Below are 19,327 nucleotides of genomic sequence, written 5' to 3' on the forward strand. Positions count from 1 at the left end.
AAACAAATTAGAATAATAACAACCGGATGACAGAGAATGGAGAGGGTCTGTAAATATAACAAATATACCCTCATGACTATAGGTAATAAAAGTATGTATTCAAGAGCTTTCTTCATTTTGTGAAGAGGGAGCTTTGAGGACTCGGATCATTTCTGTCGCAGTTTGCTGAGCAGTAGTCTCGTAAGTGTTGACAGAATGGCACGTACCGTGACGAAGAAAGATTTGGCGCTGGCCTTGAGGAGAAGAAGGGTCGGCAGACGAGTCAGGCTCACGCAGCTCGAAGTTCGCTTCCACGTAAACCTGGGAACCTTTCGCAAGGTGACGAAGGTACGCATTGGCACCAGGATTGAAAGACAGAATGTGATGCCATGTGGTTTTAGATTCTTCCCGAGCTATATCGTGAATATAATGATCAGAACAGTGGCTCGAATATTGATACTGAAGAGAGCGAACGAACTGCCGTCTGGGTTGGGAGGTGGAGGGGGGTAGTTGGTAGTTGCGACCGTGTAGCTAATCTAAGGTTCAGCGGAGGTTAGCTTCCCAATCTGAGTTTGACGTACCTCACATATTCCTTGTCGGTCTTTGTGGTGCGCACCTCAGGATCTTTGCCCAACCGGCCAATAAGAACCAGTTTTGAAAGGTCAGAGGAACGCGACGCAGAAGTTGTGAAAGCCTAAGAACAATCATAATAAGTACCCATGGTTCGTTCCATAAACTATACGCGTACACGTGTGCTCGCGCGAGATGCAGCAGTCGAACGAAGAGCAGCGAACATGGAGAAACAGAGGACGTGTCGAGCTCAGACTTGTTCAGCGCTGTGACGAAGACAGCTGTAACACAACGTGACTACTCACATACGTGCACGTGGGATGTTGGCTTCGCTCGACGTCAACGATTCGCTACCCACCTCGAGGCAGGTTCGACTATCCGTCGTAACACGATCACGATACTCTCTCTCGTAAAACGTTGGATATCTATTATGTCTCGTCACAGGTTTGTACGAAATCTTGATCTCGACGGTTCGTGGTTTCCATGATCGGCTTGAGATTTAATAATTAAACCTCATCTCAGACGAGCGCGACGATGGGGCCCTCTCAGATGGTGGCGGCGAGGACATACCTCCGGAAGAACAAGGTCTGACAGAGTTACGCATCGTTAATCTTGAAACAAGACATGCTGACCTGTAGCCGTAGCCCAAATGGAATCGGGTCTTGAGCACATTCGAGCAGTGCTAGGCTCCGAAGCTGAGTCTGGCCTCTCAGATTCTGTGATCAGGGAGACCCTATGGGATAGTTACTTTGACGTTGAGAAGAGTGTGGAATGGCTAATGGGTATATCTCGGCACTTCACAATACCCGGAAAGGACTGACGGCGTGTGTAGAAGAGCAAAGTCGACGGATTGTTGCAAAAGAGCGAAAAGGTGAGCATCGCTTTGATGCACGCACTCTTGAACTGTCTTGTTTTGGCTACTTTGGTCGTCATTGTTTGTGGCATTGTCTTGCGCTTTTCTTTCATTGCGGCGCAAGTCCCCTATTTCATATGCGGCGTCGTAAGGTGATTTCCTCCCCAGTTCCTACACCTCTCATGACTCCACTCCCTATGACCTTGCCTTCCGTCGAATTCGTCTATGTTGATTGCTTTCGCTCGGCTGTAACAGACCCGGCCACTCTGACCGATTTCGATGACGATGAAGACGCGTCGGAAGTTGCAGGCGCTCATCTTCATGCATCTCGTCTGGCACTTGAGGCACAGGTTTTCTCAAATCGACTAGCCTCTCTTCCCAAGATTGCGATCGCGCAACAAAATGAAGAGGATTTTCTTGAGCGCCCTGAGTCTGTTACCTCGAGTCTTGCAATACGGCGGCAACCCTTGTACGCCATCACTGAACGGACTGAAGTGACTGATGAGCCTGCGACCCCAACACAACTCTTGCAGCGAAGGTCTCTCCGATCATCTATGAGCAGTAATTCGACGTCGACTTACGGTCAGGTCATCGGCAAGTCTTTCTCCTGCAATCACGTAGTTGTTTTTTTCTGATTTACCCGGAAAGCAGAGTCTAGGCTAACAAGGCCTCGCACCATGTTAACAGATCCCAACGAAATACAGCCCTCTCCATCTCCATCCGCATTGCGTCAGCTTTCTATGTACGAATCTCCACCGTCGGTCGAAGCCTCATCCCCACGTTCTCCTGAGACGCCCCCTCTTATACCTCCAAGTAACCCTCTGCCGCCTCTCGAGCATATCTCCGATATCTCAGACATCCTTTCCAAGCCCAGCCGCCGATCCACATTCAAGAAAGCGATCCCTGTAGAAGTTTTTCGGCCTCCCCCCAAGAGTGCCCGTGCTGCATACGTCGTCGACAAGCCACTGCCTGACTTACCACCTCCTAGCGAACCTCGTCATTCTCAAGTTGAATCACTTGCCTTATCGACGAGCCGTAGACAGTCAAAAATCTCGGCATTGGCGACATCGAGAGCAGCGAGCTCGCGAGGGAGTACTTTTACCAAGAGCTCCAGGCTTAGCACTAGCAGTGTCGGAACGTCCTCTGTCTTGACGTACCCCGCTCTGCGACCTTCTTCAGAGTCAGAACTGTCCTTTATTGCTGAAGCGGAGGGCTCCACAACGTCGACGACTTCACACATCCGCCGAGCCATCCAGACCGCTTTGAACCAAGAGGTGGAGGATCGTATGAGCACACCGAATCTTGCAGAACCCAAAGTGGTGCAGAGCCCTCCATTGAAGCCTGCCTCCGACCTTGGCAGGGTCGGATTATCAAGAGCGTCTTCCACTAGCTCAAATTCGACTATCAAGCCCAACGCTGCTGTTGCAGAGGTTTCCCAGTCGCTGTCCAAGGAACGTGCTCCTTCTAAACTGGCTTTGTTGGCGCAGGCGAAGGCGAAACGGACAACATCTACCTCGAAAGCGAAACCCCGCTCGTCGTCTCCTGAGAGTCTCCTCAATACCACACGTACAGAGTATCTCACGCCAATAGCTAACGGACCCACTGCCACGACTGCCATCACGACTTCATACCAGACACTGAATCATCTCATCTCTCCAACTCGATCCGTTTTACCTCCCTCTTTTCCTCCCTCCGACTACAAGGGCGGGGTGATAACAACGACACATTCTGACGGGCACAGATCTGGGGCGAAACAATCCAAGCTGGCTATGAAAGCAAAGAAGTCGCATCACAAGCATGAACCGAACTCGATGAACGGCGACAAACTCGATCATCCTGCATCGATTCCGACAATCTTCTTGCCTGAAGCAAGCCGCTCCTGTGCGTCACCATCAGAGTTCGCTTCCTTGTTAGTCGATGAACAGTCTCTGATTTTCCTTGAAGTCAAAGAACACAGAAAGGAGATAAAAGGCAGGGTGGAGGATAAGGTTCGCGATGGCCCTCGAAGCCCCGGTCGAACCCGCTCGCATAGCCGCACCAACTCTTATAGCGCTACTTCAGACGCAAAGCCACGCAGCCACTCGAATAGAGAAAGTCCCTCTACTGTACTCGCCCACGACCAAGGCTCCTTCACGTTTGACGTCCCAAGTCCAGATGATATCGTACTCAATGCTCGTCGGGGAACCTCGCTCGGCGGCCGCTCTTCGCTTTCCACTGTCACTGCCTTCCCACCAGACACCCCCTCTTCATCTCGTGCTTCCGTTTCTATTACAAGGGCTACTTGACATTTTGCATGATGCTTGTGTTGTTGTGTTTCGATAGATGTACTGACTAGATTTGTTGTGACAATAATTATTCTAGCTGCCAAGGATCGAGAGAAGGCGCAGAAGCTGGCTGCACAAAAGAGGGTCGCTGAAGTTTCATCGACAGCTACCTCTCGCACGGCATCGCCTACGGGTACACCCCTCAAAGGGCCGAAGGGGTTGAAGAAGTCGAAGTCGGGTACATCGACGCCCTTGCGAGTTCCTACGAGATCGGTTGATCAAGGACAGTTTGACATTTCCGCATTGAATCTAGGTGAGAAAGACGAAGACTCGGTCTTTGAAGAGCCGCCGAAGACGTCTATCGCAAAGGAAAAGGTTCTCGAGGAGGCAAAGAAGTCCCTCGATGCGGAAGTGAAAGGTGGTCGCAGGGGTGTTTCTCTGGTGGTCATTGGTGTGTATACAGTGAATACAATGTATCATTTGCAGCAGAAGATAAGAGTATTGTTTAGGTCATGTCGATGCAGGAAAATCAACGCTCATGGGAAGGTTGCTCTATGAACTTGGTCGGGTTGACGAGAAACGCAAGGTCGCTAATGAACGAGCCAGCGACAAAATTGGCAAAGGTAGCTTCAGCTGGGCTTGGGAGCTTGATGGCACCTCTGAGGAACGAGAACGGTTAGGCCTCATTTTTGCCCGGTGACATCTGGTGCTGACTTGACGTTCAGTGGAGTTACAATGGATGTTGCACTGCAAGTCCTAGAGACGCCGCATAGAAACATCACCATCCTCGATGCTCCAGGACATAGAGACTTCATTCCGAACATGATTTCTGGAGCATCTCAGGCAGACTGCGCGCTCATCGTCGTAGACGCCTCAACTGGAGAGTTTGAGGCTGGGTTCGAGCGCGGGGGGCAGACTCGCGAGCACTTGGTACTCGTTAGAAGTCTTGGTGTGACCCAGGTGATCGTGGCCGTCAACAAACTCGACCAGGTTTGTCATGTTCAGCACTCAGATAATACGGCTCGTTGAATGGTGTGCGCAGGTCGATTGGTCGCAAGATCGTTATGATGACATATGTTCTCAATTAAAGGCGTTCCTCGTTCAGTCCGGCTTTCATCCCTCCAAAACGTATTACGTTCCTGTTGGCGCTATGGCTGGCGTTAATTTGACCAACCGCAAAGGGGCTGAGTCTGCGATTTTAACTCAATGGTACAGTGGACCAACTTTGGTTGACCTTCTTGGTAAGTTCATTGATTTGTTAGCCGGGATATTTCTAAATGAGCACTCTTCCAGATATTCTTCAACCTCCCATGCGGGATATCTCAAGCCCCCTGCGCTTTCCTATTTCCAATGTATTCAAGGGACAAGGCTCTGGCACAGGAGTTTCTGGTAGGATTTGTGGCGGTGTCGTCCAGGTCGGCGAGCGCCTTCGCATCTTACCTGGGGATGAAACGGGCATTGTGAAGGGCAAGTTTTATCAAATATTCTCTGTATAGACGACTGAGTTTGCCATGCTCAGCCATCGAGACTGAGACTGAGAACCTGCCGTGGGCGGCAGCTGGCATGAACGCGACTCTTTATTTGACGGCTGTAGATCCCGTCCACCTCAATATAGGCAGCGTGTTATGTCCTCCCACGAACTTGATTCCACTGGCGACCGTTTTCACCGCACGAATCATCGTTTTTGACATACAAGTCCCCATCCTTGCTGGAACATCTGTACGATCCTTCATCGGACAAGGTCATGCATATGGCTGACATTCACTCAGGTTGAACTTTTCCACCATTCGCACGACGTACCTGCTTCCATCTCGAAACTCAACTCAACACTCGATCGCGCGACTGGTATCCCGATTAAGAAGAATCCTCGGTAATACTTGACAGCTCTCCTTATAGATCATCACTAATCGTCTGTTTCTCTTGCCACAGTGTTCTGACGAAGGGAACATCTGCCGAGGTTCAAATAACTATCCGCCCAGGGTCGTTCTCAGGCCCTGCAACACGCGCGCTGCCCATCCCGCTTGAGCCTTTCTCGGCCAGCAAGGAGATGGGTCGCATCTTGATCAGACGTGGGGGAGAGACCATCGGGGCCGGTGGGTCATCTGAGCTTATATTGTTTGCGACCGTCGCTCACTAAATCCCCAGGGATTGTACTCGAGATTCTCGGCTGATCATAGGCCGCACCCGAAATACTTGGCCAGCCAACGATACAATGTCCAGCTGTAAAACACGCGTCAGCGTAGAAGGAATACATAAAGGAGCCTGCTGGGACTTAGGAAAGAAGTATAACATTGTATACTTAGCCAGAGGGAGAATGTGTTGCTGTGGGTAGAACTCAAATGATGTTTGATTGAAATCATTTCATATATGTAGACTGTACGAGCCGAATTGACCGAGTCGAGCTTCGATCCGCATGCCAACGGAGGGTACGATTGAAGGTACACATGTACACAGGTGCAGAGAACCGGAAACGTAACATCAAAAAGACATGGTGGAGTTAGAGGGCAGAGCGAGCGGGAGAGATGAGAGTACAGACGACAGGGGGGAGTACAACAGAAATAGGGACGATAACGAGAGAGCCAAGGGATCGCGAAATAAATGACCGAGAGCGTAACGAGATGATCGTAAAACGGAATGATGGACGATGATGGTGGGAGTGACGGGGGAACATAGAGATAACAAGTCGTGCGGGGCATCGCGTGCATCGCGTGTAGCGTTTTTCATAACAAAAAGACAAAGGAGATAAAGGGATACAAAGAGAAAAGAGACACAAATAAAAACGCCGCACCAGGGCCTCACCTTACTTGGGCACCTTCTCCTTCTCCTTGTCGCCCCCGAAGATGCCCTTGATCTTGCCAAAGATGCTACTGGTGCGCTTCCTGCGGAGGCTGGAGAACCGCGACGGGGTGCTGCCGGTGCTCTCCCCGCTCTCGCTGGGGAAGTTCGAGCGCTCCTTCTTCGACATGAGCGTGCCGTTGCGCTTGGGGGAGGTGGGCTTGATGCCGTTCGCGGCAGGCTGCGAGTCAGCAGGTTTGGGCTCGGCAGCGGCAGTGGTCGAGTCGGCTGCGGGAGTGCTCGTCGTGGGCTCTGCGGATTCAGGAGCAGGAGCAAGAGCAGGAGTGGGCTCCCCTGGCGTCGTCTCCGGGATGGTGGCGGGGGCGGGTGTGGGCTGTAAAGGTTCGCTATCCTGCGCAGTAGATGGTTTGGCTTCTGTGGAATTGGCAGGCGCAGACGTAGTCGCTCCTTGCGTGGACTCTGGGGCGGGCTCAGAAGCAAGCTCCTTGGGTAGCTGCTCCGTGGCCCCAGACTCAGGCACCAAATCCTCAGATGCCTCTTCGGTACCCACAGGATTGGCCGGAGCAGTCTCGGGAGCGGTGTGAGGTGCAGAGACAGCGGCAATGGCTTCTTCGGGCTTTGTCTCCTCCGCTGGTGCGGCCGTATTAATGCCCGCTGCCACTGGCTCGCCAACTCCCGCCTTATCTTCAACAGGTACGACCTCATTCACCTCCTCCCCTGCAGGCTGGGCCGCGAGCACCTCAGGCGCGGCGACTTTCTCCTCGCCTTTCGTCTCCTGGATGGCGCTCGTGGGAACGTCGACGGGCACGGCGGCGGCGGCAGTCTCGACGGCAGCGGTTGGCTCTGCTGAGATGACCTCTTTCGGAGCGACGTCCTCTGAAATAGGCTCGGCGGCGAGGACGAGTGGGGCCGTTTCAGCTGCGGGCTCTGTCGTGGGCTTGTTCACTTCGACAACGGGTGCTTCAGCGGCAGCAGTCGGCACGGCGGCGGATGTGTCCTCTATCGCGGTTGCAGGAGCGTCTGTGGCGGCAGTGGATTCAAGGGCATCTTGGGTGGATGCAGGGGCGCCAGTTAGCGATGCGGAGTCCGTGAGCGGGGCAGGGGTGTGGGTGGATGGGGTGACTTCGTGTTCCATTGCATGGGGTGGATTGACAGCAGTGCCTTGAAGCACATCGGTCTCGGGCGACGAGGACTGTGGAGGGAGGATGGGGACAATGTCCATGGCAACGATAGCTGCGCGCAAAGGTGGCTCTGGTTTGGGTGTCGACGCTGTCGGGATTGCCTGTGGAGATGGGAGTGGGAGAGCAAGAGACGGTGGGAGTGAGCCCCTATGGAGTGGGATCGACGGGGCCGGATGAAAGTGACGCACCTCCGCCTCTCTTGGCTGGAGCTCCTCTGAGACAGGAGCAACGTCGGCCACGGCCTCCTGAGTCCCCTGAATGGCTGAAGCAATAGCCCCCTTGACCTCGTCGACGACGCTAGTAGGCGGAACTTCGGTCGTGGGCGTCGGGGTCTCATAAGGTGCGTCGAACGTGCTTGCGAACTCGACGGCGGGGACGACGATGGCCTCATGCAGCTTTCCAACAAACTGCCCCACAGTGGCATTTATAGCACCAGCGACCGACTCATCCTCTCTCGCCTCCTCTCCGTCCCCTGAGATGGATTTCTCGATCACGGGGTGCTCAAGTTCGACCGCCGTAGTCTCCGAGCCAGACTCGGTATGTGATTCCTCGGTGGGGGAGTGCTCGTGCTCTGATGGCTCGTGCTGCTGCGGCTCAGGCTGTGGTTCAGGCTGCGGCTCGGCTGGCTTGGGGGGTGCGGTGTACACGTTGTTGATAAAGCCCGAGTGGTCGTACTCTGTGGGCTCCGCATCGTTCACCGTCCAGCGGCCATCGACGATGAACTTGTAGGTGAGCTTCTCCTGCCATGGTATGCGTACGGGGGCTTCGAAACCCGCGTTGGTGCGCCTGAGATAGACGGACGAGGACCACTGGAATGTGAGGTATGTGGGATTAGCTGCTGGTGCCGAGTGGCCGGACTCAGATGGGGGAGGTGTGGCAGATGAAGAGCGGAAGAAGGAGAACGAGGGGAGGCGGAAAGCAAGGCCGGTCGTTATCGACGGCATGGATGTAGAAGAGGCGAAAAAAACAGAAGGATAAAATGAACAAAGAAAAAGAACGGGGTTGGTTGTGTTATGGGACTGGCGAACTTGCCTGGTCGAAGGTGCCGGTTACGATGACTTGATGCGCGTCGGAGTGTGGCCTGTTTAAGTATGTGGTGAGGTGTGGATGCGGGTGGGGTTGGATAAGTAGCGTGGACACACCATCTGAGGATGACCTCGTGGAGATGGTGATTTGATCCGGACATGCTGGAGGAGGCTGCTGGGCTCGTGAAGAGGGCGCGCTGCGGTGTGGACCGGGATATGCGATGCGGCTTGCAGACCGTGCAAGGGCAAAACGTGTAAACGGTGCGCGGGTATCGAGCCGCGATAACACGGTACCTGCGATACGACGGACGTAAGAAATCAGATGAAAATCGCACGGAGATTTCGAGGGGTTGGAGAGAAGGATACCTACTTTTCGGGGGTGACGAGCGTCGAGGGGGACGCGTTGGACGACGAGGAAGAGCGCGATGAGCGCTGGCAGGCCGACCCCCATTCATCCTCGACGTGACGTAAACCCTTCGAGGCGGTCGGAACCAGTAGGCCGGCATTCGCAGGCGCCTTCGTCCTCGCAAGCTGTATTCGTTCCGATTCTGTCTACAGAATATACTGCTACCCAGTAATCGATCCCGCACACACATGTTCCAAGGCGCGCATCACGGCCAATCACAGCTCTCACATGAAATGAAGTGCACGACTCCCATCAACGCAGTACTAGCCCCCATAGTCGCATGCCCACAGCATCTTCCACCCTCTTCACAATTTTCGTCGCGAGCACACGCCGATCTTGCCTCCTATACACCACTCACCCATCCACCCCTTTCATCTCCGGACCCCCAAACTCCAACAGCGCGAACACAGGAATAGCATCCCGCGAAGCACCGTGATCCCAGCACCAATTTTAAGATAACCGCATCATCCCTCTAAATGGCTGTGGAGATCCGATGCGTCTACTGACCCTAGGAGAAGCCAGGAATCACCGCACTTGGACGTTAGCTTTGAGGATCGCCCGAGGCCTGCACCTCAAAGGAATGTTACTAACAATAACATTGGCAGGCACAATGGCTCAGCGCTCAGAGGCACAAGGAAATCAGATCGGTAAGGACGATTGTCTGCGCGAGGCGGGCATCATACGAGGATGATTCAGCATGCAGAGGTAGTATGTTCGCTCAGCTGCCTGCATTCTGTCTAGGGAAGGTGACGACGACGGATTAAAAAGCAGAACGAGATCGTCGAACAATAGGCGACCGATGACCATTGGGAGAATCGCTTGGCGAAGTCATCATAATAGAAAAAAAAGACGGAGACGGATGTATATGGTGGTCTCCTGGTTCCTGCAAGGTCGGTCAGCAAAATGGAAGCAATCACCATTCATATGGATTCGCAGGAGTCAGCCACCGAATGACAAGCATAGCCGCCGTGTACAACAGATACGTTGCCTGTCCTGGCATATTTCTGATAGCCATAGCTTCGCAGTGGCCACCGCGGTTGATAGGCTTCTGTAGCCGCCACCATACATCCCACATCAGTCTTCTAGCAAGTCCGCACAGCCTGGAACACGCACCGCCACGACCACCTATTCCGTGACTGCAAATAACCCCCGACGAAGCCAGCAAGGATACCTGGCTCAGCGCGCTAAACCTCGCTAAACGCCGTATGCATTGAGCGTTCGAGATTAGCACCATCCACAGACCAAAAGTCCACTGTGCCGCAACAGGAGTGAGAGAAAAATAACAGATCATTTCAGGCATTGCCCGTGTTTCGCCAAAACAATACGTGTTCGACAGCGAGTATTGGGCGGCATTTTGAAAGAAAAGACGCTTTCGGTGAGCCTTCGTCCATAAAATGAGACACCTCGGCCAGGTCGCTCAACAGTGGACAAAAAGTAGCTTTTCAGCGGTTCAGTCGGGGAAGTTGAGCTAACCACCGACACAGAGGGCCTGGCGGGCCTTGCTGCCTACCGAGATAATGCCTCTCAGGCTAGCCGTCTTTCAGCTCAGCGCTCAGCTCAAGTGCCGCCCGAAAATCACGAGCACGACACGTTATCAGACACGGAATGGCTTGGCTGACAAGAAACGATGCCTTTGAACGCGTGTGCGACGGCAGCGGTGCGTCCGTATGGAGAAGTCATTGTCGAAGGCGATGTGAAGTCGGCTGCGAGAAATGACGAGGCTCCGTGGCAGCAACGTCCACGGTCCGACGGAGGCGCTCGTACGCCTTTGTACTAGTAGTACGTACGCCCCTGCGCGCGGGCCCTTTTCCAATAGAATCAGAATCGCCGGTAGCCAGCGGAATTTTCCCACATTCATCCTCTGGCACCGACTGGCACCGAGCGCCTTCGAGCACCCGTGCGCAATGTGCACTGCAACTTCCGAGCCATATGCTGCGGCAGTCGACGTTCTTGCAGCCGTGACAGAACACACAGATACGAGGAGATACAGCTCCCCGCCGGGCGGCCGCGTAGCCGCGCGTTCCATTCGAAAGGCCTGACGCTCTATTTGTGACGGCGTCCGATTCAGTCGACCATGCTCAAAGCAGCTTAACGAATGAACGGAAAACAAATACTACTAGCTGCGTGTTATATACATTTCATCTCGTCTACATCTCTGCGACTCCGGGATTTCATTATCATGACAATACCAAGACATCCTCCGTTTCGGTCACAGGAAAGCGAACAACAGCAGACACCATAAAGAGACAATAAGTGAGTAGGTAGAACAAGGCCAAGCAAGTAAGTGTCCATGTGACGATGCGCGCCGGGCGACGCACGAGGCGAGGATCGCGAGCGCGCGGACGTCGAGAAGAAATACAACTCGGAGTTGACCGGAGTACACGCCCACGATATGTGCGAGCAATGGGGTGAAGCTCAATTTTCAGGCGCGATGAGGGTGCGGTGTATGCCAATGGGAACCGTAGGCACGCTGTGAGGGACAAAACTCGCCCCGTAGCGCGCGCCGTCGAGAAACTCGTGTGCTGTCTGAAAACGATCATACAGTGAAGTATCAGGGTGAGGGGGGGGGAGTTGCATGCCGCGCTCCCGAGGATGCGACACTCATGCGGAAGACGTCAGCACCTCGTCGATCAGCTCCCAGTCGATAATTCCATCCTCAGCATTTGCAACGCTCTGAGTATGGCGATCATCAGTCAGCGGGTCTTCGCCCGACCGCACAATGCGGCGCCGCGCGAACGGCGAGTCGCGCCCCACGGAAGCGATAGGGGTCGTGCCTTCGCTCGGAGGTCCGGGAGCCGAGGGGAGAAGTGGAAGTGGACGAATACGTGATACGGAGGGTCGGCGTGGTAGAGGGAGACTGTGCGAAGACGTAGCAGGGGCATACGTGGGTGTTTGTGTGGGAGTCGCGGACGAACCTGAAGACGACGAAGACGACGAGGATGAGGTCGCTGAGCGAATGGATGATAGAGAATGAGATGGTAGGTGGGACGAGATGCGAGATGATGGCAAAGCTGTTGCTAGTGGGTCATCTACTAGGGATGATGGGACGGAAAAGGACAATGGTAGTGGTAATGGGGGAAGTGGAGGTGGAGATGGGAGTCTGACAATTCGACGAGGAGAGTATGGCGGTGCTGGCGAGCTGGGCACGGTCGAGGCAGCCCCGCTGGTGGTATCAGGTGTGCGCGGTCGTGAAGTGTTTGGTGGCTGATCGCGAGCTTTCTGTGCCGGAGACTCAGGAAGACAAGGTGGTGTGGATGGATTTGACATGGGCGGTCGCGGCAGCGGGCGCGGTTTGTGGAAGTTGAGTATTGATGGTCTATAGCAACAGAATACGGGGTTCAAATGAGGTGTGAGGTCAGTAAGTTGGTGATATGATGGAGAAGTAGGATCAAGACGCACGATGGAGATGGGGGTAGCGATGATGAAGGACTTGACACGGATGACGGAGCCGCGGCAGAGAACACTGAAGAAGATGCAGACGACGATGTGGAGGAAGAGGATGAAGAGGAGGCGAAGGATGCCTCGGAGATCATCGAGGGTGTCAGCGTGCGAGTGCGAGTGCGCGCGGGGAGACCGAGCACGATGGGCTCGGAGCCCATGGACAGCGCGAAGGAATGCTTGAGGTCTGCGTTGGAGAACAATTTGGGTCCCGCAGTGGTGACAGGGAGTGTCAATGAGGGATGACGATAGCTCGGGGAGGGAGTCTCTTTCTCTTGATGAGGGCCGAAGGGTAAAAGTCGGGCAGTGGTATGGCGCTTCATTTGCGCTGAGACAAGACAGTCGAGAGCAAGGGGTGTTCGATGCAGATGTGCGCGACGAGTCGGGGCGGGAAGACACGAGCGTGGTGGTTGAGACGAGGAAGGAGGCGGGGGGAGGAGAAGAGACGACGGGGGATGATTTGATTGCAGAGTGCCTGGGATAAGTAGTTTCGAGAGGCCTGGCTGCCGGGACGGCTGGAGAGAGGGCAGGTGATAGGTTGGGCGTCTGAGGGGAGATACAGTCACGGTCGGTCACACACGGGCGAACAGGCTGATTGGGGGCACTGCGCCATCCCCTTCGGCTTTGATCGCTCGGGATCGCGCAGGATCAACGGCCGGGCGCGGGCCTGATCCCTCCCCGACAACACAACTGACTCGCACCGTGTGTGGCGAGCGCATGGTCTCCATCACATCCCCGCCCGGGAGGAATGGTGCCTGGCACCCGTATCGTGCTCGCCGTAAGTGCAGCAGAGTCCGGCTTAGTGGCCACTCGCAGTAAATCCCCAGTCGTTTGCAACGCTTCAGCGACAAAAACAGCCAGCCTTCGCGAGTTCCGGACCTTCCGATGCAGTAAATAGCACCATGAACTTGGGTGAGCAATCCACTTCAAGGAGGCTAGAACATGTACACTTATCGCCCAAACCGCAACTTCTTCCGTTTCGGGTCTCCTGAGCCTCAAGCTTGTGCGACCAACTAGCTCTAACTAGCGCTCGTGGACACGCGACTTTGCCCTGAATAGAGCCGGCGGCAAAAGTGTTCCATTGCATAACCCAAGCAGAAAGGTGCGCAGGAGGACGTGGAAGGACAGCAGAAGGACGTTGGACGGTGAGTGACGTCGGGCAATATACAAACCAGCAATTAGGGTCACTCGGATTCAAATCTGATCAGATCCAGCCAGTCCGATTTCTTCGTCTGAGTCACTCAACTTCAAGTTTACCATGGCCGACACTGTTGTCCTTCCCCCTGCGCTCCCTCTAACGGGCCCCATCCACTCACTCGCCGAAGAAGAAGTATTGGACGCGCTCGACCCACTTCGCCATCTTCGCGAAAGTGCAGCACCCGATGTGGGCGCTGACTCAGGATCCACTTTGCTTCCCGCACAGCCGCGTTCAGTCCTGGACGAGATCATCCAGCTCGCCTTCCCCCTCCCTCCTGACTCGAATGTAGAAGAGCATGTAGGAGGTCTCCAAAACTCAATCGCCATACAACTCGTGGTAGACGCCAGCCCCGGCTGCGGTGGTGTTGCGTGGCCCGCCGGCGAGGTCAGCGGCCTCCCATCGAGTCCACCACTCATCATCTATCCATCCATCTGATGAATTTATCTTTATCATAATTACCACCATTGCACTCTATATCAATGATGACATTATATCTCGACGTCAATATTTCTTCCACAATGCTCAACCACAACGCGTCGATCTTCAGGTGCTCGCGCGGTACATTGCCCGACGCGGCCTTGGCTCCCTCGCAGGCAGAAACGTGCTCGAGCTGGGGAGTGGTACTGGGCTTGTCGGTCTCGTCGCTGCTCACTTAGGCGCGCGTGTGTGGATAACCGATCAAGCGTGCGTCCCTGTATTATTAGCATCACTGCATCAGAGCATTTCAGCAACCGGTGCTTGCACCTTAGCGAGTGATCGCCCGACGCTGACCGCGATGCCCTTTTTGCTCCATGCAGGCCTCTGTACCCGATAATGGAACGCAACATCGCCTTCAATGACCTCGCGCGTTCTGTGACCCCTGCCGTGCTTGCATGGTCGGCTTTCCACTTCTCTTGCTGTGCAATCATCGGTGTCTGATGGCGAGGTCCCTTCTCGCACATGTTGCCCACATATTCGATGCATCGCAGGGGCGAACCCATACCATCATCCATACCACCTCCGAGCATTATTCTGGCAGCTGATTGCGTATACTTCGAGCCTGCATTCTCGCTCCTCGTACAGACCCTTGCGGATTTGACTCCAACGAGCGACGGTCCAGATCCAGAGATCCTATTCTGTTATAAGAAGCGAAGGAAGGTACGTTTAAGCCCTCTAGACGAAGAATGGAGGTCCTATTCCTGTCTTTTCCGAGTCTTACTATAACCACTTCATGTCCATCGCGGGTTCAGACACTGACTTTCTCTTCCCTTTTCGCAGGCAGATAAGCGATTTTTCGCACTGCTCAAGAAGAAGTTCACCTGGACGGACGTAATTATTGCCTCACTATTCGCGCACACTGCCCACGCCCGATCACCTCTGCACCGCCATCCGCTGGTCCGTCTGTCCGTCCGTTCTGACTGACGATGGTTCTTCCGGTCATGCAGATCGACGATGACCCCGAACACGCCCTGTACTCGAAAGAAGCCATTTCCCTATTGAGACTGCACCCAAAGCGGTAGCGCAGACTCACACACGACAATAGGCGCGCGCCTCCGAAGGCTGTCAGACCTGGCATTGCCGACGCTACCAAAGCTCCTAAGCTTAACTCAAAGAAGTGTCGAGCGTTTGCGGGGCACCGATGCAGTTTTATCGTGCGCTCATCTTAGAAGAAAACATAGAATTTTGGCGCGCGCGGGGCTCTAGTGCGACAGAGGAAGAGGGAGACTGGGGGGACTGGGGTGGGAGGTGATTCGAGAGGGGTCTCTCAGTTCCAGTGTCTGGTTTTCTACTTTTGGTGAATCTGGGTTTTCGATTCGAGTATCCCCTGGACCTATATGACAGCAAACAGTTCATGCCTGCGCCATGATCGTGGACAGGCGATTGTTGTCGATGGATTTATCAATCAAAGAGGCGCTGCTCTGCCCCGAAACGTCCAATCGGCAACTGTCGTGACTCGCGTCCCTCGTTACTTGCTCCAACCACGACGTGCTGTGGACATCTGTAAGAGCACCTCAATTCGTGACGAGCTCGCACGATTATGAGATGGCCTTGGCGCCCAAGAAGACGAGAGTACGGAGGAAAATCGTTTAAGCGCTGTACACGAGTTCCACAAATATCGCCGTGTTCGTGACGGGACAAAGATTCTGTGAGCGCCCAGTGGCAGGATGTCAGTGAAGCTCCACGGGGCTGTATCAAACTTAGTTGAGGACACATGCCCTTCGCGCTCGATGAGCTCAGCGCGAAGGAGACGCTGCGCCTATACGCAGTCGCGCTTGAATGTCCAGAAACTGGAAAGAAACAGCGCGCGCCAGGCAGGCACAATGGTTTCCCCACGGAGGAAGGGACCCCCTGCATGTGCATGTAAGGACCTTCCGAGCCTGCCCGCTCGGCGTGTGCCTGCGAAAGGCCCGCACGAGTCGCAGCGGCAGCATAAATAAGGCCAGAAAAGGCAGGAAGCCGCTGGAAGACGAGGATAAAGCGGGACTCGGTGTATAACAAGTACACCGGCCCCCTTCGCACGGTCCATTCAGGATCCCTGAGGCCTGCATCAGAGAATCCTGATCCTGAATGACATCGACGTGATGCAGCTACTTTTGGAAAGACGACTTGGGGCTTGGAGGCTGTAACTGCTTCAGCGAAAGGAGTGGGACGCGTTTGGGTGCGCTTGACTTCCATGATCATGAGAATCGACCGGAGCCAGCTGCGCATCCCCATGGTGCGAGAGCCAGTTCGGGGAACCTGCTTTGCCATCTCGTCCGCGGTGATCCAGACAAAGATGCAAGACGATGTCGCTACCGGGTGCTGTGATAGCGCATGGACGCGAGATCCTGTCCAACAGACCGTGAGACAGTTCGGATCTCTACTGACGAGGGACGGGGCATGCCGTAGCTGTCATACAGGGGTGGTGGACCAAAACCAAGGACTCTCCCGCGCCCATAGGTGCGTACAACATCCGAATGGATGTACTGATATAGGCCTGACGGACTGGCCGGGTTCACGCGTCTGCAGACCACCACGTCAGACGAAAGGGACAGTCAAGGGGCCAGTGCACGGACAAAGTTCCATTCAGAGCATGGACTGGAACTACCGCTCTGCATCATAGTGCCGAATGCGCAGGCAATCGGCAGGCAAGCGCACTCCGTAAATAGATATTTGAATGGGCTGGTACCAAGACCCCCCCCTTCCCTACGGCCCATCACCGTGAACCACCGACACAGATGCTCGTATCGCGCTTCTCGCGACGGTACAATGTAGAGAAAAGCAACCACTCGAGGCTTCAGGAAGCTGGACAGAGTACTTCGCGGCACCTCCCGAGTCCGCCCTCGTTGAGCTTGAGGCCACGGGGGACTGGGATTTGACGGCATCTCACCTGTCTGCTCGATCGAGCGGTGTCGTCCACTAGCGAATCCGCATCCTCCAGTCACAAGGGATCAAATTCTGACGCTGCCCTGCGAGAACCACGGCTTGTTGTGTGGGGATGGTCTAGGGCTGGCAGTAGTTATGGGCAATGCTAGGGCTATGTCAGTGGAGGCTCGATTGACAGGAAGCATGGATGGCAACTCGATGGGTAGCCGAGAGGGTCTCGTGCATGATCCGTCGTACTCATCTGACGGGCAAAGTTACTGCTACACTGGACACTGGCAAAGTCCGAATCATGGAACAATTCACACAGCGCGAGAAAGCGAAGCGGGACACACTCGAATCTGGACTCAGTGCCTATCCTCGCACGAGCATGCTTGTGCGAGAAGCGCGGCGATCTGCTTTCCGTCGCAGATTACGGGTTTGGGACGAGTCGGTGAGAGTGCGCCCCGACGGCCCTAGAGCTATGTCTGGGTAACACGCTAAGCGGCATTGGAAGAGCAGCAGGATAGGACATGGATCTTCATGAGCCCATAAGAGTCGACGGCCCGACGTCACTGTTTACTGGCCGACGTCGATGCGCAGTGATGCTGAGGTCCGCAGGTAAGGACGGGCCGGGCAAGATCACCACGGATCAAGACGTCCACAGATCGAATTTGCTATCGTGCTCGAGCAATGGCAGGTCGTGCTTGGTTGAGCGGAGCGGGGTCCTTAGAGCCTGCTATGCCAAATTACGGACGGTGACAACTCGACATCGACATGTTGCCAGTCTCTGAATCAAAGGCCTGGAAACTACACACGGACTTAGATAGAGATACCGCAGAGAATGTGAATGAGATTCCAAACTGTAAGCGAGGCACCCGCCGTTCTTACAAGAGAAGTACGACCAAAGTGAAACGGTTCTATGAAACATCGGCCAGCTGAGTGCCGAGTCAACGCCATCGGACCTCAACGCGCATGTTGCCGTCTGCGAATCAATTTATTGAAGAGTGTCGGAAGGCGTGTCCTCTGGAAACCCACCAACACCACCACCAACACCACCAGAGTCAGGCGAGCAACCGTCACGGACTGTCGCGCGATCATTTCGTGGACCGCAGAGTCACTCGGCGCTGTCGTGGCTGTCTGATCCTGATGCGCCGCAACAGTCAAAATCACTGCGCAAACCATGCGCGTAAACGCTTGGCGACAAAGGCGGACAGAAGCGTGTGACGGATCGGAACCGTGAAGTTGTAAGCACCTGTAAGATGAAGGAGCATACCTAGAGTCGTCGCATTCGGAACAATACGAAGCATCATTGACAAGGCTCTCATATTTATGGAATTAGGAAGCATAATCGACCTGTAAAGTGCGCACTGACAGCTCCACGCGGGGATATCAGGCCGCCTCGATTCCGAGTTTGAGATGTCGATTCCCAACTTTGCCTCCGTTTGGAGGTTCGATATCTTGCAATCAGATACGTTAATACGTATGCATCAGACTGCGGCTGAGATTGATCGGGACAGCGATGGAGTGTGTTGTGATTGATGCCACCGAGAACTCGATGAACATATTTAGGGGCACTTATGTATAATTGTTTGCGGTGCTGGCAGAGTCGGGTGCTGTATGGGAGTTGGGCGACCAGAGTTCCTTTTTGGTTGCAGGCCTTTCTCGGGATGAGGCAGGGGGTTTTTTCTGACGAGAAAATCAACGAGAATTCCATACCTTGATAGATCCGGTATCGCACCCATGAACGGAACCGACGAGCGTGAGCGAACGAGAAATGCAGGCGAGATAAAGAGGTACAGGAAGGTATGTAAATCACATGGGTGTGTATTACTGGGGTATTGTCTTTAACTGCAGGAAATATGTCAGCACTGTGTTTGGACAATCCAGCGCGGCGGGGATGCGCCAGAAGGGATTGCGGGAGTGCATTTGAACATGGTGGAAAGCACACCTGCAGTCCGTGTATCCCTTCGATCTCCTTTTTCAGGGCATCGTTCACCAGTCTATGCTGCTTCACGATCGACAACCCCTTGAACGCCTGACTCGCGATGGTGATAGCGTAGAATGAGCCGCACCCACCTATGCCCATGAGCGAATTGGATCACCCGACGCCGTCTTCATGTCAAACAGAAGAGCAACACGCACCCGAAACATCCTGCACAAGCAACTCGGAGGGCTTGAACCGCTCGGTGAGCTTATGGTAGATGACCTGCTCGCCCGAGTCTAGATTTGGTGGTGGCGAGGATGCGGCGGAATATGGGCGCGCTCGGTTACGGAGAAACGAAGGGGATATTCT

At 54.4% G+C, this 19,327-nt stretch overlaps 9 protein-coding genes across 9 annotated transcripts; 5 read left to right on the top strand and 4 right to left on the bottom strand.

The window, feature by feature from the left end:
* Window positions 1-99: 99 nt before the first annotated feature.
* Window positions 100-670, bottom strand: HETIRDRAFT_313406 (uncharacterized protein; the record flags this gene model as incomplete). The annotated part of the gene is made up of 4 exons (XM_009545842.1): window positions 100-152; window positions 207-392; window positions 458-510; window positions 561-670. Coding segments are annotated over 4 exons (402 nt in total), but the record flags the coding sequence as incomplete, so codon positions are not given.
* Window positions 671-979: 309 nt separating this feature from the next.
* HETIRDRAFT_170967 (uncharacterized protein) lies at window positions 980-1,369 on the top strand (the record flags this gene model as incomplete). The annotated part of the gene is made up of 3 exons (XM_009545843.1): window positions 980-1,019; window positions 1,072-1,134; window positions 1,194-1,369. The coding sequence occupies 3 exons, from the start codon at window positions 980-982 to the stop codon at window positions 1,367-1,369; spliced, it is 279 nt and encodes a 92-aa protein (XP_009544138.1).
* Window positions 1,370-2,575: 1,206 nt separating this feature from the next.
* On the top strand, window positions 2,576-3,687 carry HETIRDRAFT_473103 (uncharacterized protein; the record flags this gene model as incomplete). Its single annotated transcript, XM_009545844.1, has 1 exon — window positions 2,576-3,687. Exon 1 carries the CDS (start codon window positions 2,689-2,691, stop codon window positions 3,685-3,687), a length of 999 nt encoding a protein of 332 aa, XP_009544139.1. The 5' UTR covers window positions 2,576-2,688.
* Window positions 3,688-4,171: 484 nt separating this feature from the next.
* On the top strand, window positions 4,172-6,029 carry HETIRDRAFT_63200 (uncharacterized protein). Its single transcript, XM_009544993.1, has 8 exons — window positions 4,172-4,341; window positions 4,392-4,656; window positions 4,709-4,907; window positions 4,960-5,137; window positions 5,172-5,385; window positions 5,436-5,536; window positions 5,596-5,759; window positions 5,812-6,029. Exons 1-8 carry the CDS (start codon window positions 4,205-4,207, stop codon window positions 5,835-5,837), a joined length of 1,284 nt encoding a protein of 427 aa, XP_009543288.1. The 5' UTR covers window positions 4,172-4,204; the 3' UTR covers window positions 5,838-6,029.
* Window positions 6,030-6,144: 115 nt separating this feature from the next.
* HETIRDRAFT_314016 (uncharacterized protein) lies at window positions 6,145-7,684 on the bottom strand (the record flags this gene model as incomplete). Its single annotated transcript, XM_009545845.1, has 2 exons — window positions 6,145-6,853; window positions 6,900-7,684. 2 exons carry the CDS (start codon window positions 7,682-7,684, stop codon window positions 6,145-6,147), a joined length of 1,494 nt encoding a protein of 497 aa, XP_009544140.1.
* A 970-nt stretch (window positions 7,685-8,654) lies between these two features.
* HETIRDRAFT_449934 (uncharacterized protein) lies at window positions 8,655-9,280 on the bottom strand (the record flags this gene model as incomplete). The annotated part of the gene is made up of 4 exons (XM_009545846.1): window positions 8,655-8,724; window positions 8,786-8,962; window positions 9,039-9,199; window positions 9,263-9,280. 4 exons carry the CDS (start codon window positions 9,278-9,280, stop codon window positions 8,655-8,657), a joined length of 426 nt encoding a protein of 141 aa, XP_009544141.1.
* A 1,866-nt stretch (window positions 9,281-11,146) lies between these two features.
* Window positions 11,147-12,945, top strand: HETIRDRAFT_408533 (uncharacterized protein). Its single transcript, XM_009545847.1, has 2 exons — window positions 11,147-12,390; window positions 12,474-12,945. The coding sequence occupies exons 1-2, from the start codon at window positions 12,340-12,342 to the stop codon at window positions 12,756-12,758; spliced, it is 336 nt and encodes a 111-aa protein (XP_009544142.1). The 5' UTR covers window positions 11,147-12,339; the 3' UTR covers window positions 12,759-12,945.
* An 825-nt stretch (window positions 12,946-13,770) lies between these two features.
* Window positions 13,771-15,209, top strand: HETIRDRAFT_46657 (uncharacterized protein; the record flags this gene model as incomplete). Its single annotated transcript, XM_009544888.1, has 6 exons — window positions 13,771-14,094; window positions 14,258-14,394; window positions 14,508-14,585; window positions 14,679-14,847; window positions 14,968-15,018; window positions 15,135-15,209. The coding sequence occupies 6 exons, from the start codon at window positions 13,771-13,773 to the stop codon at window positions 15,207-15,209; spliced, it is 834 nt and encodes a 277-aa protein (XP_009543183.1).
* A 3,770-nt stretch (window positions 15,210-18,979) lies between these two features.
* HETIRDRAFT_17930 (uncharacterized protein) lies at window positions 18,980-19,294 on the bottom strand (the record flags this gene model as incomplete). Its single annotated transcript, XM_009544850.1, has 2 exons — window positions 18,980-19,110; window positions 19,177-19,294. Coding segments are annotated over 2 exons (249 nt in total), but the record flags the coding sequence as incomplete, so codon positions are not given.
* Window positions 19,295-19,327: the final 33 nt, after the last annotated feature.

The sequence above is a fragment of the Heterobasidion irregulare genome (genome assembly GCF_000320585.1).
Source record: "Heterobasidion irregulare TC 32-1 unplaced genomic scaffold scaffold_03, whole genome shotgun sequence".
Classification (NCBI taxonomy): domain Eukaryota; kingdom Fungi; phylum Basidiomycota; class Agaricomycetes; order Russulales; family Bondarzewiaceae; genus Heterobasidion; species Heterobasidion irregulare.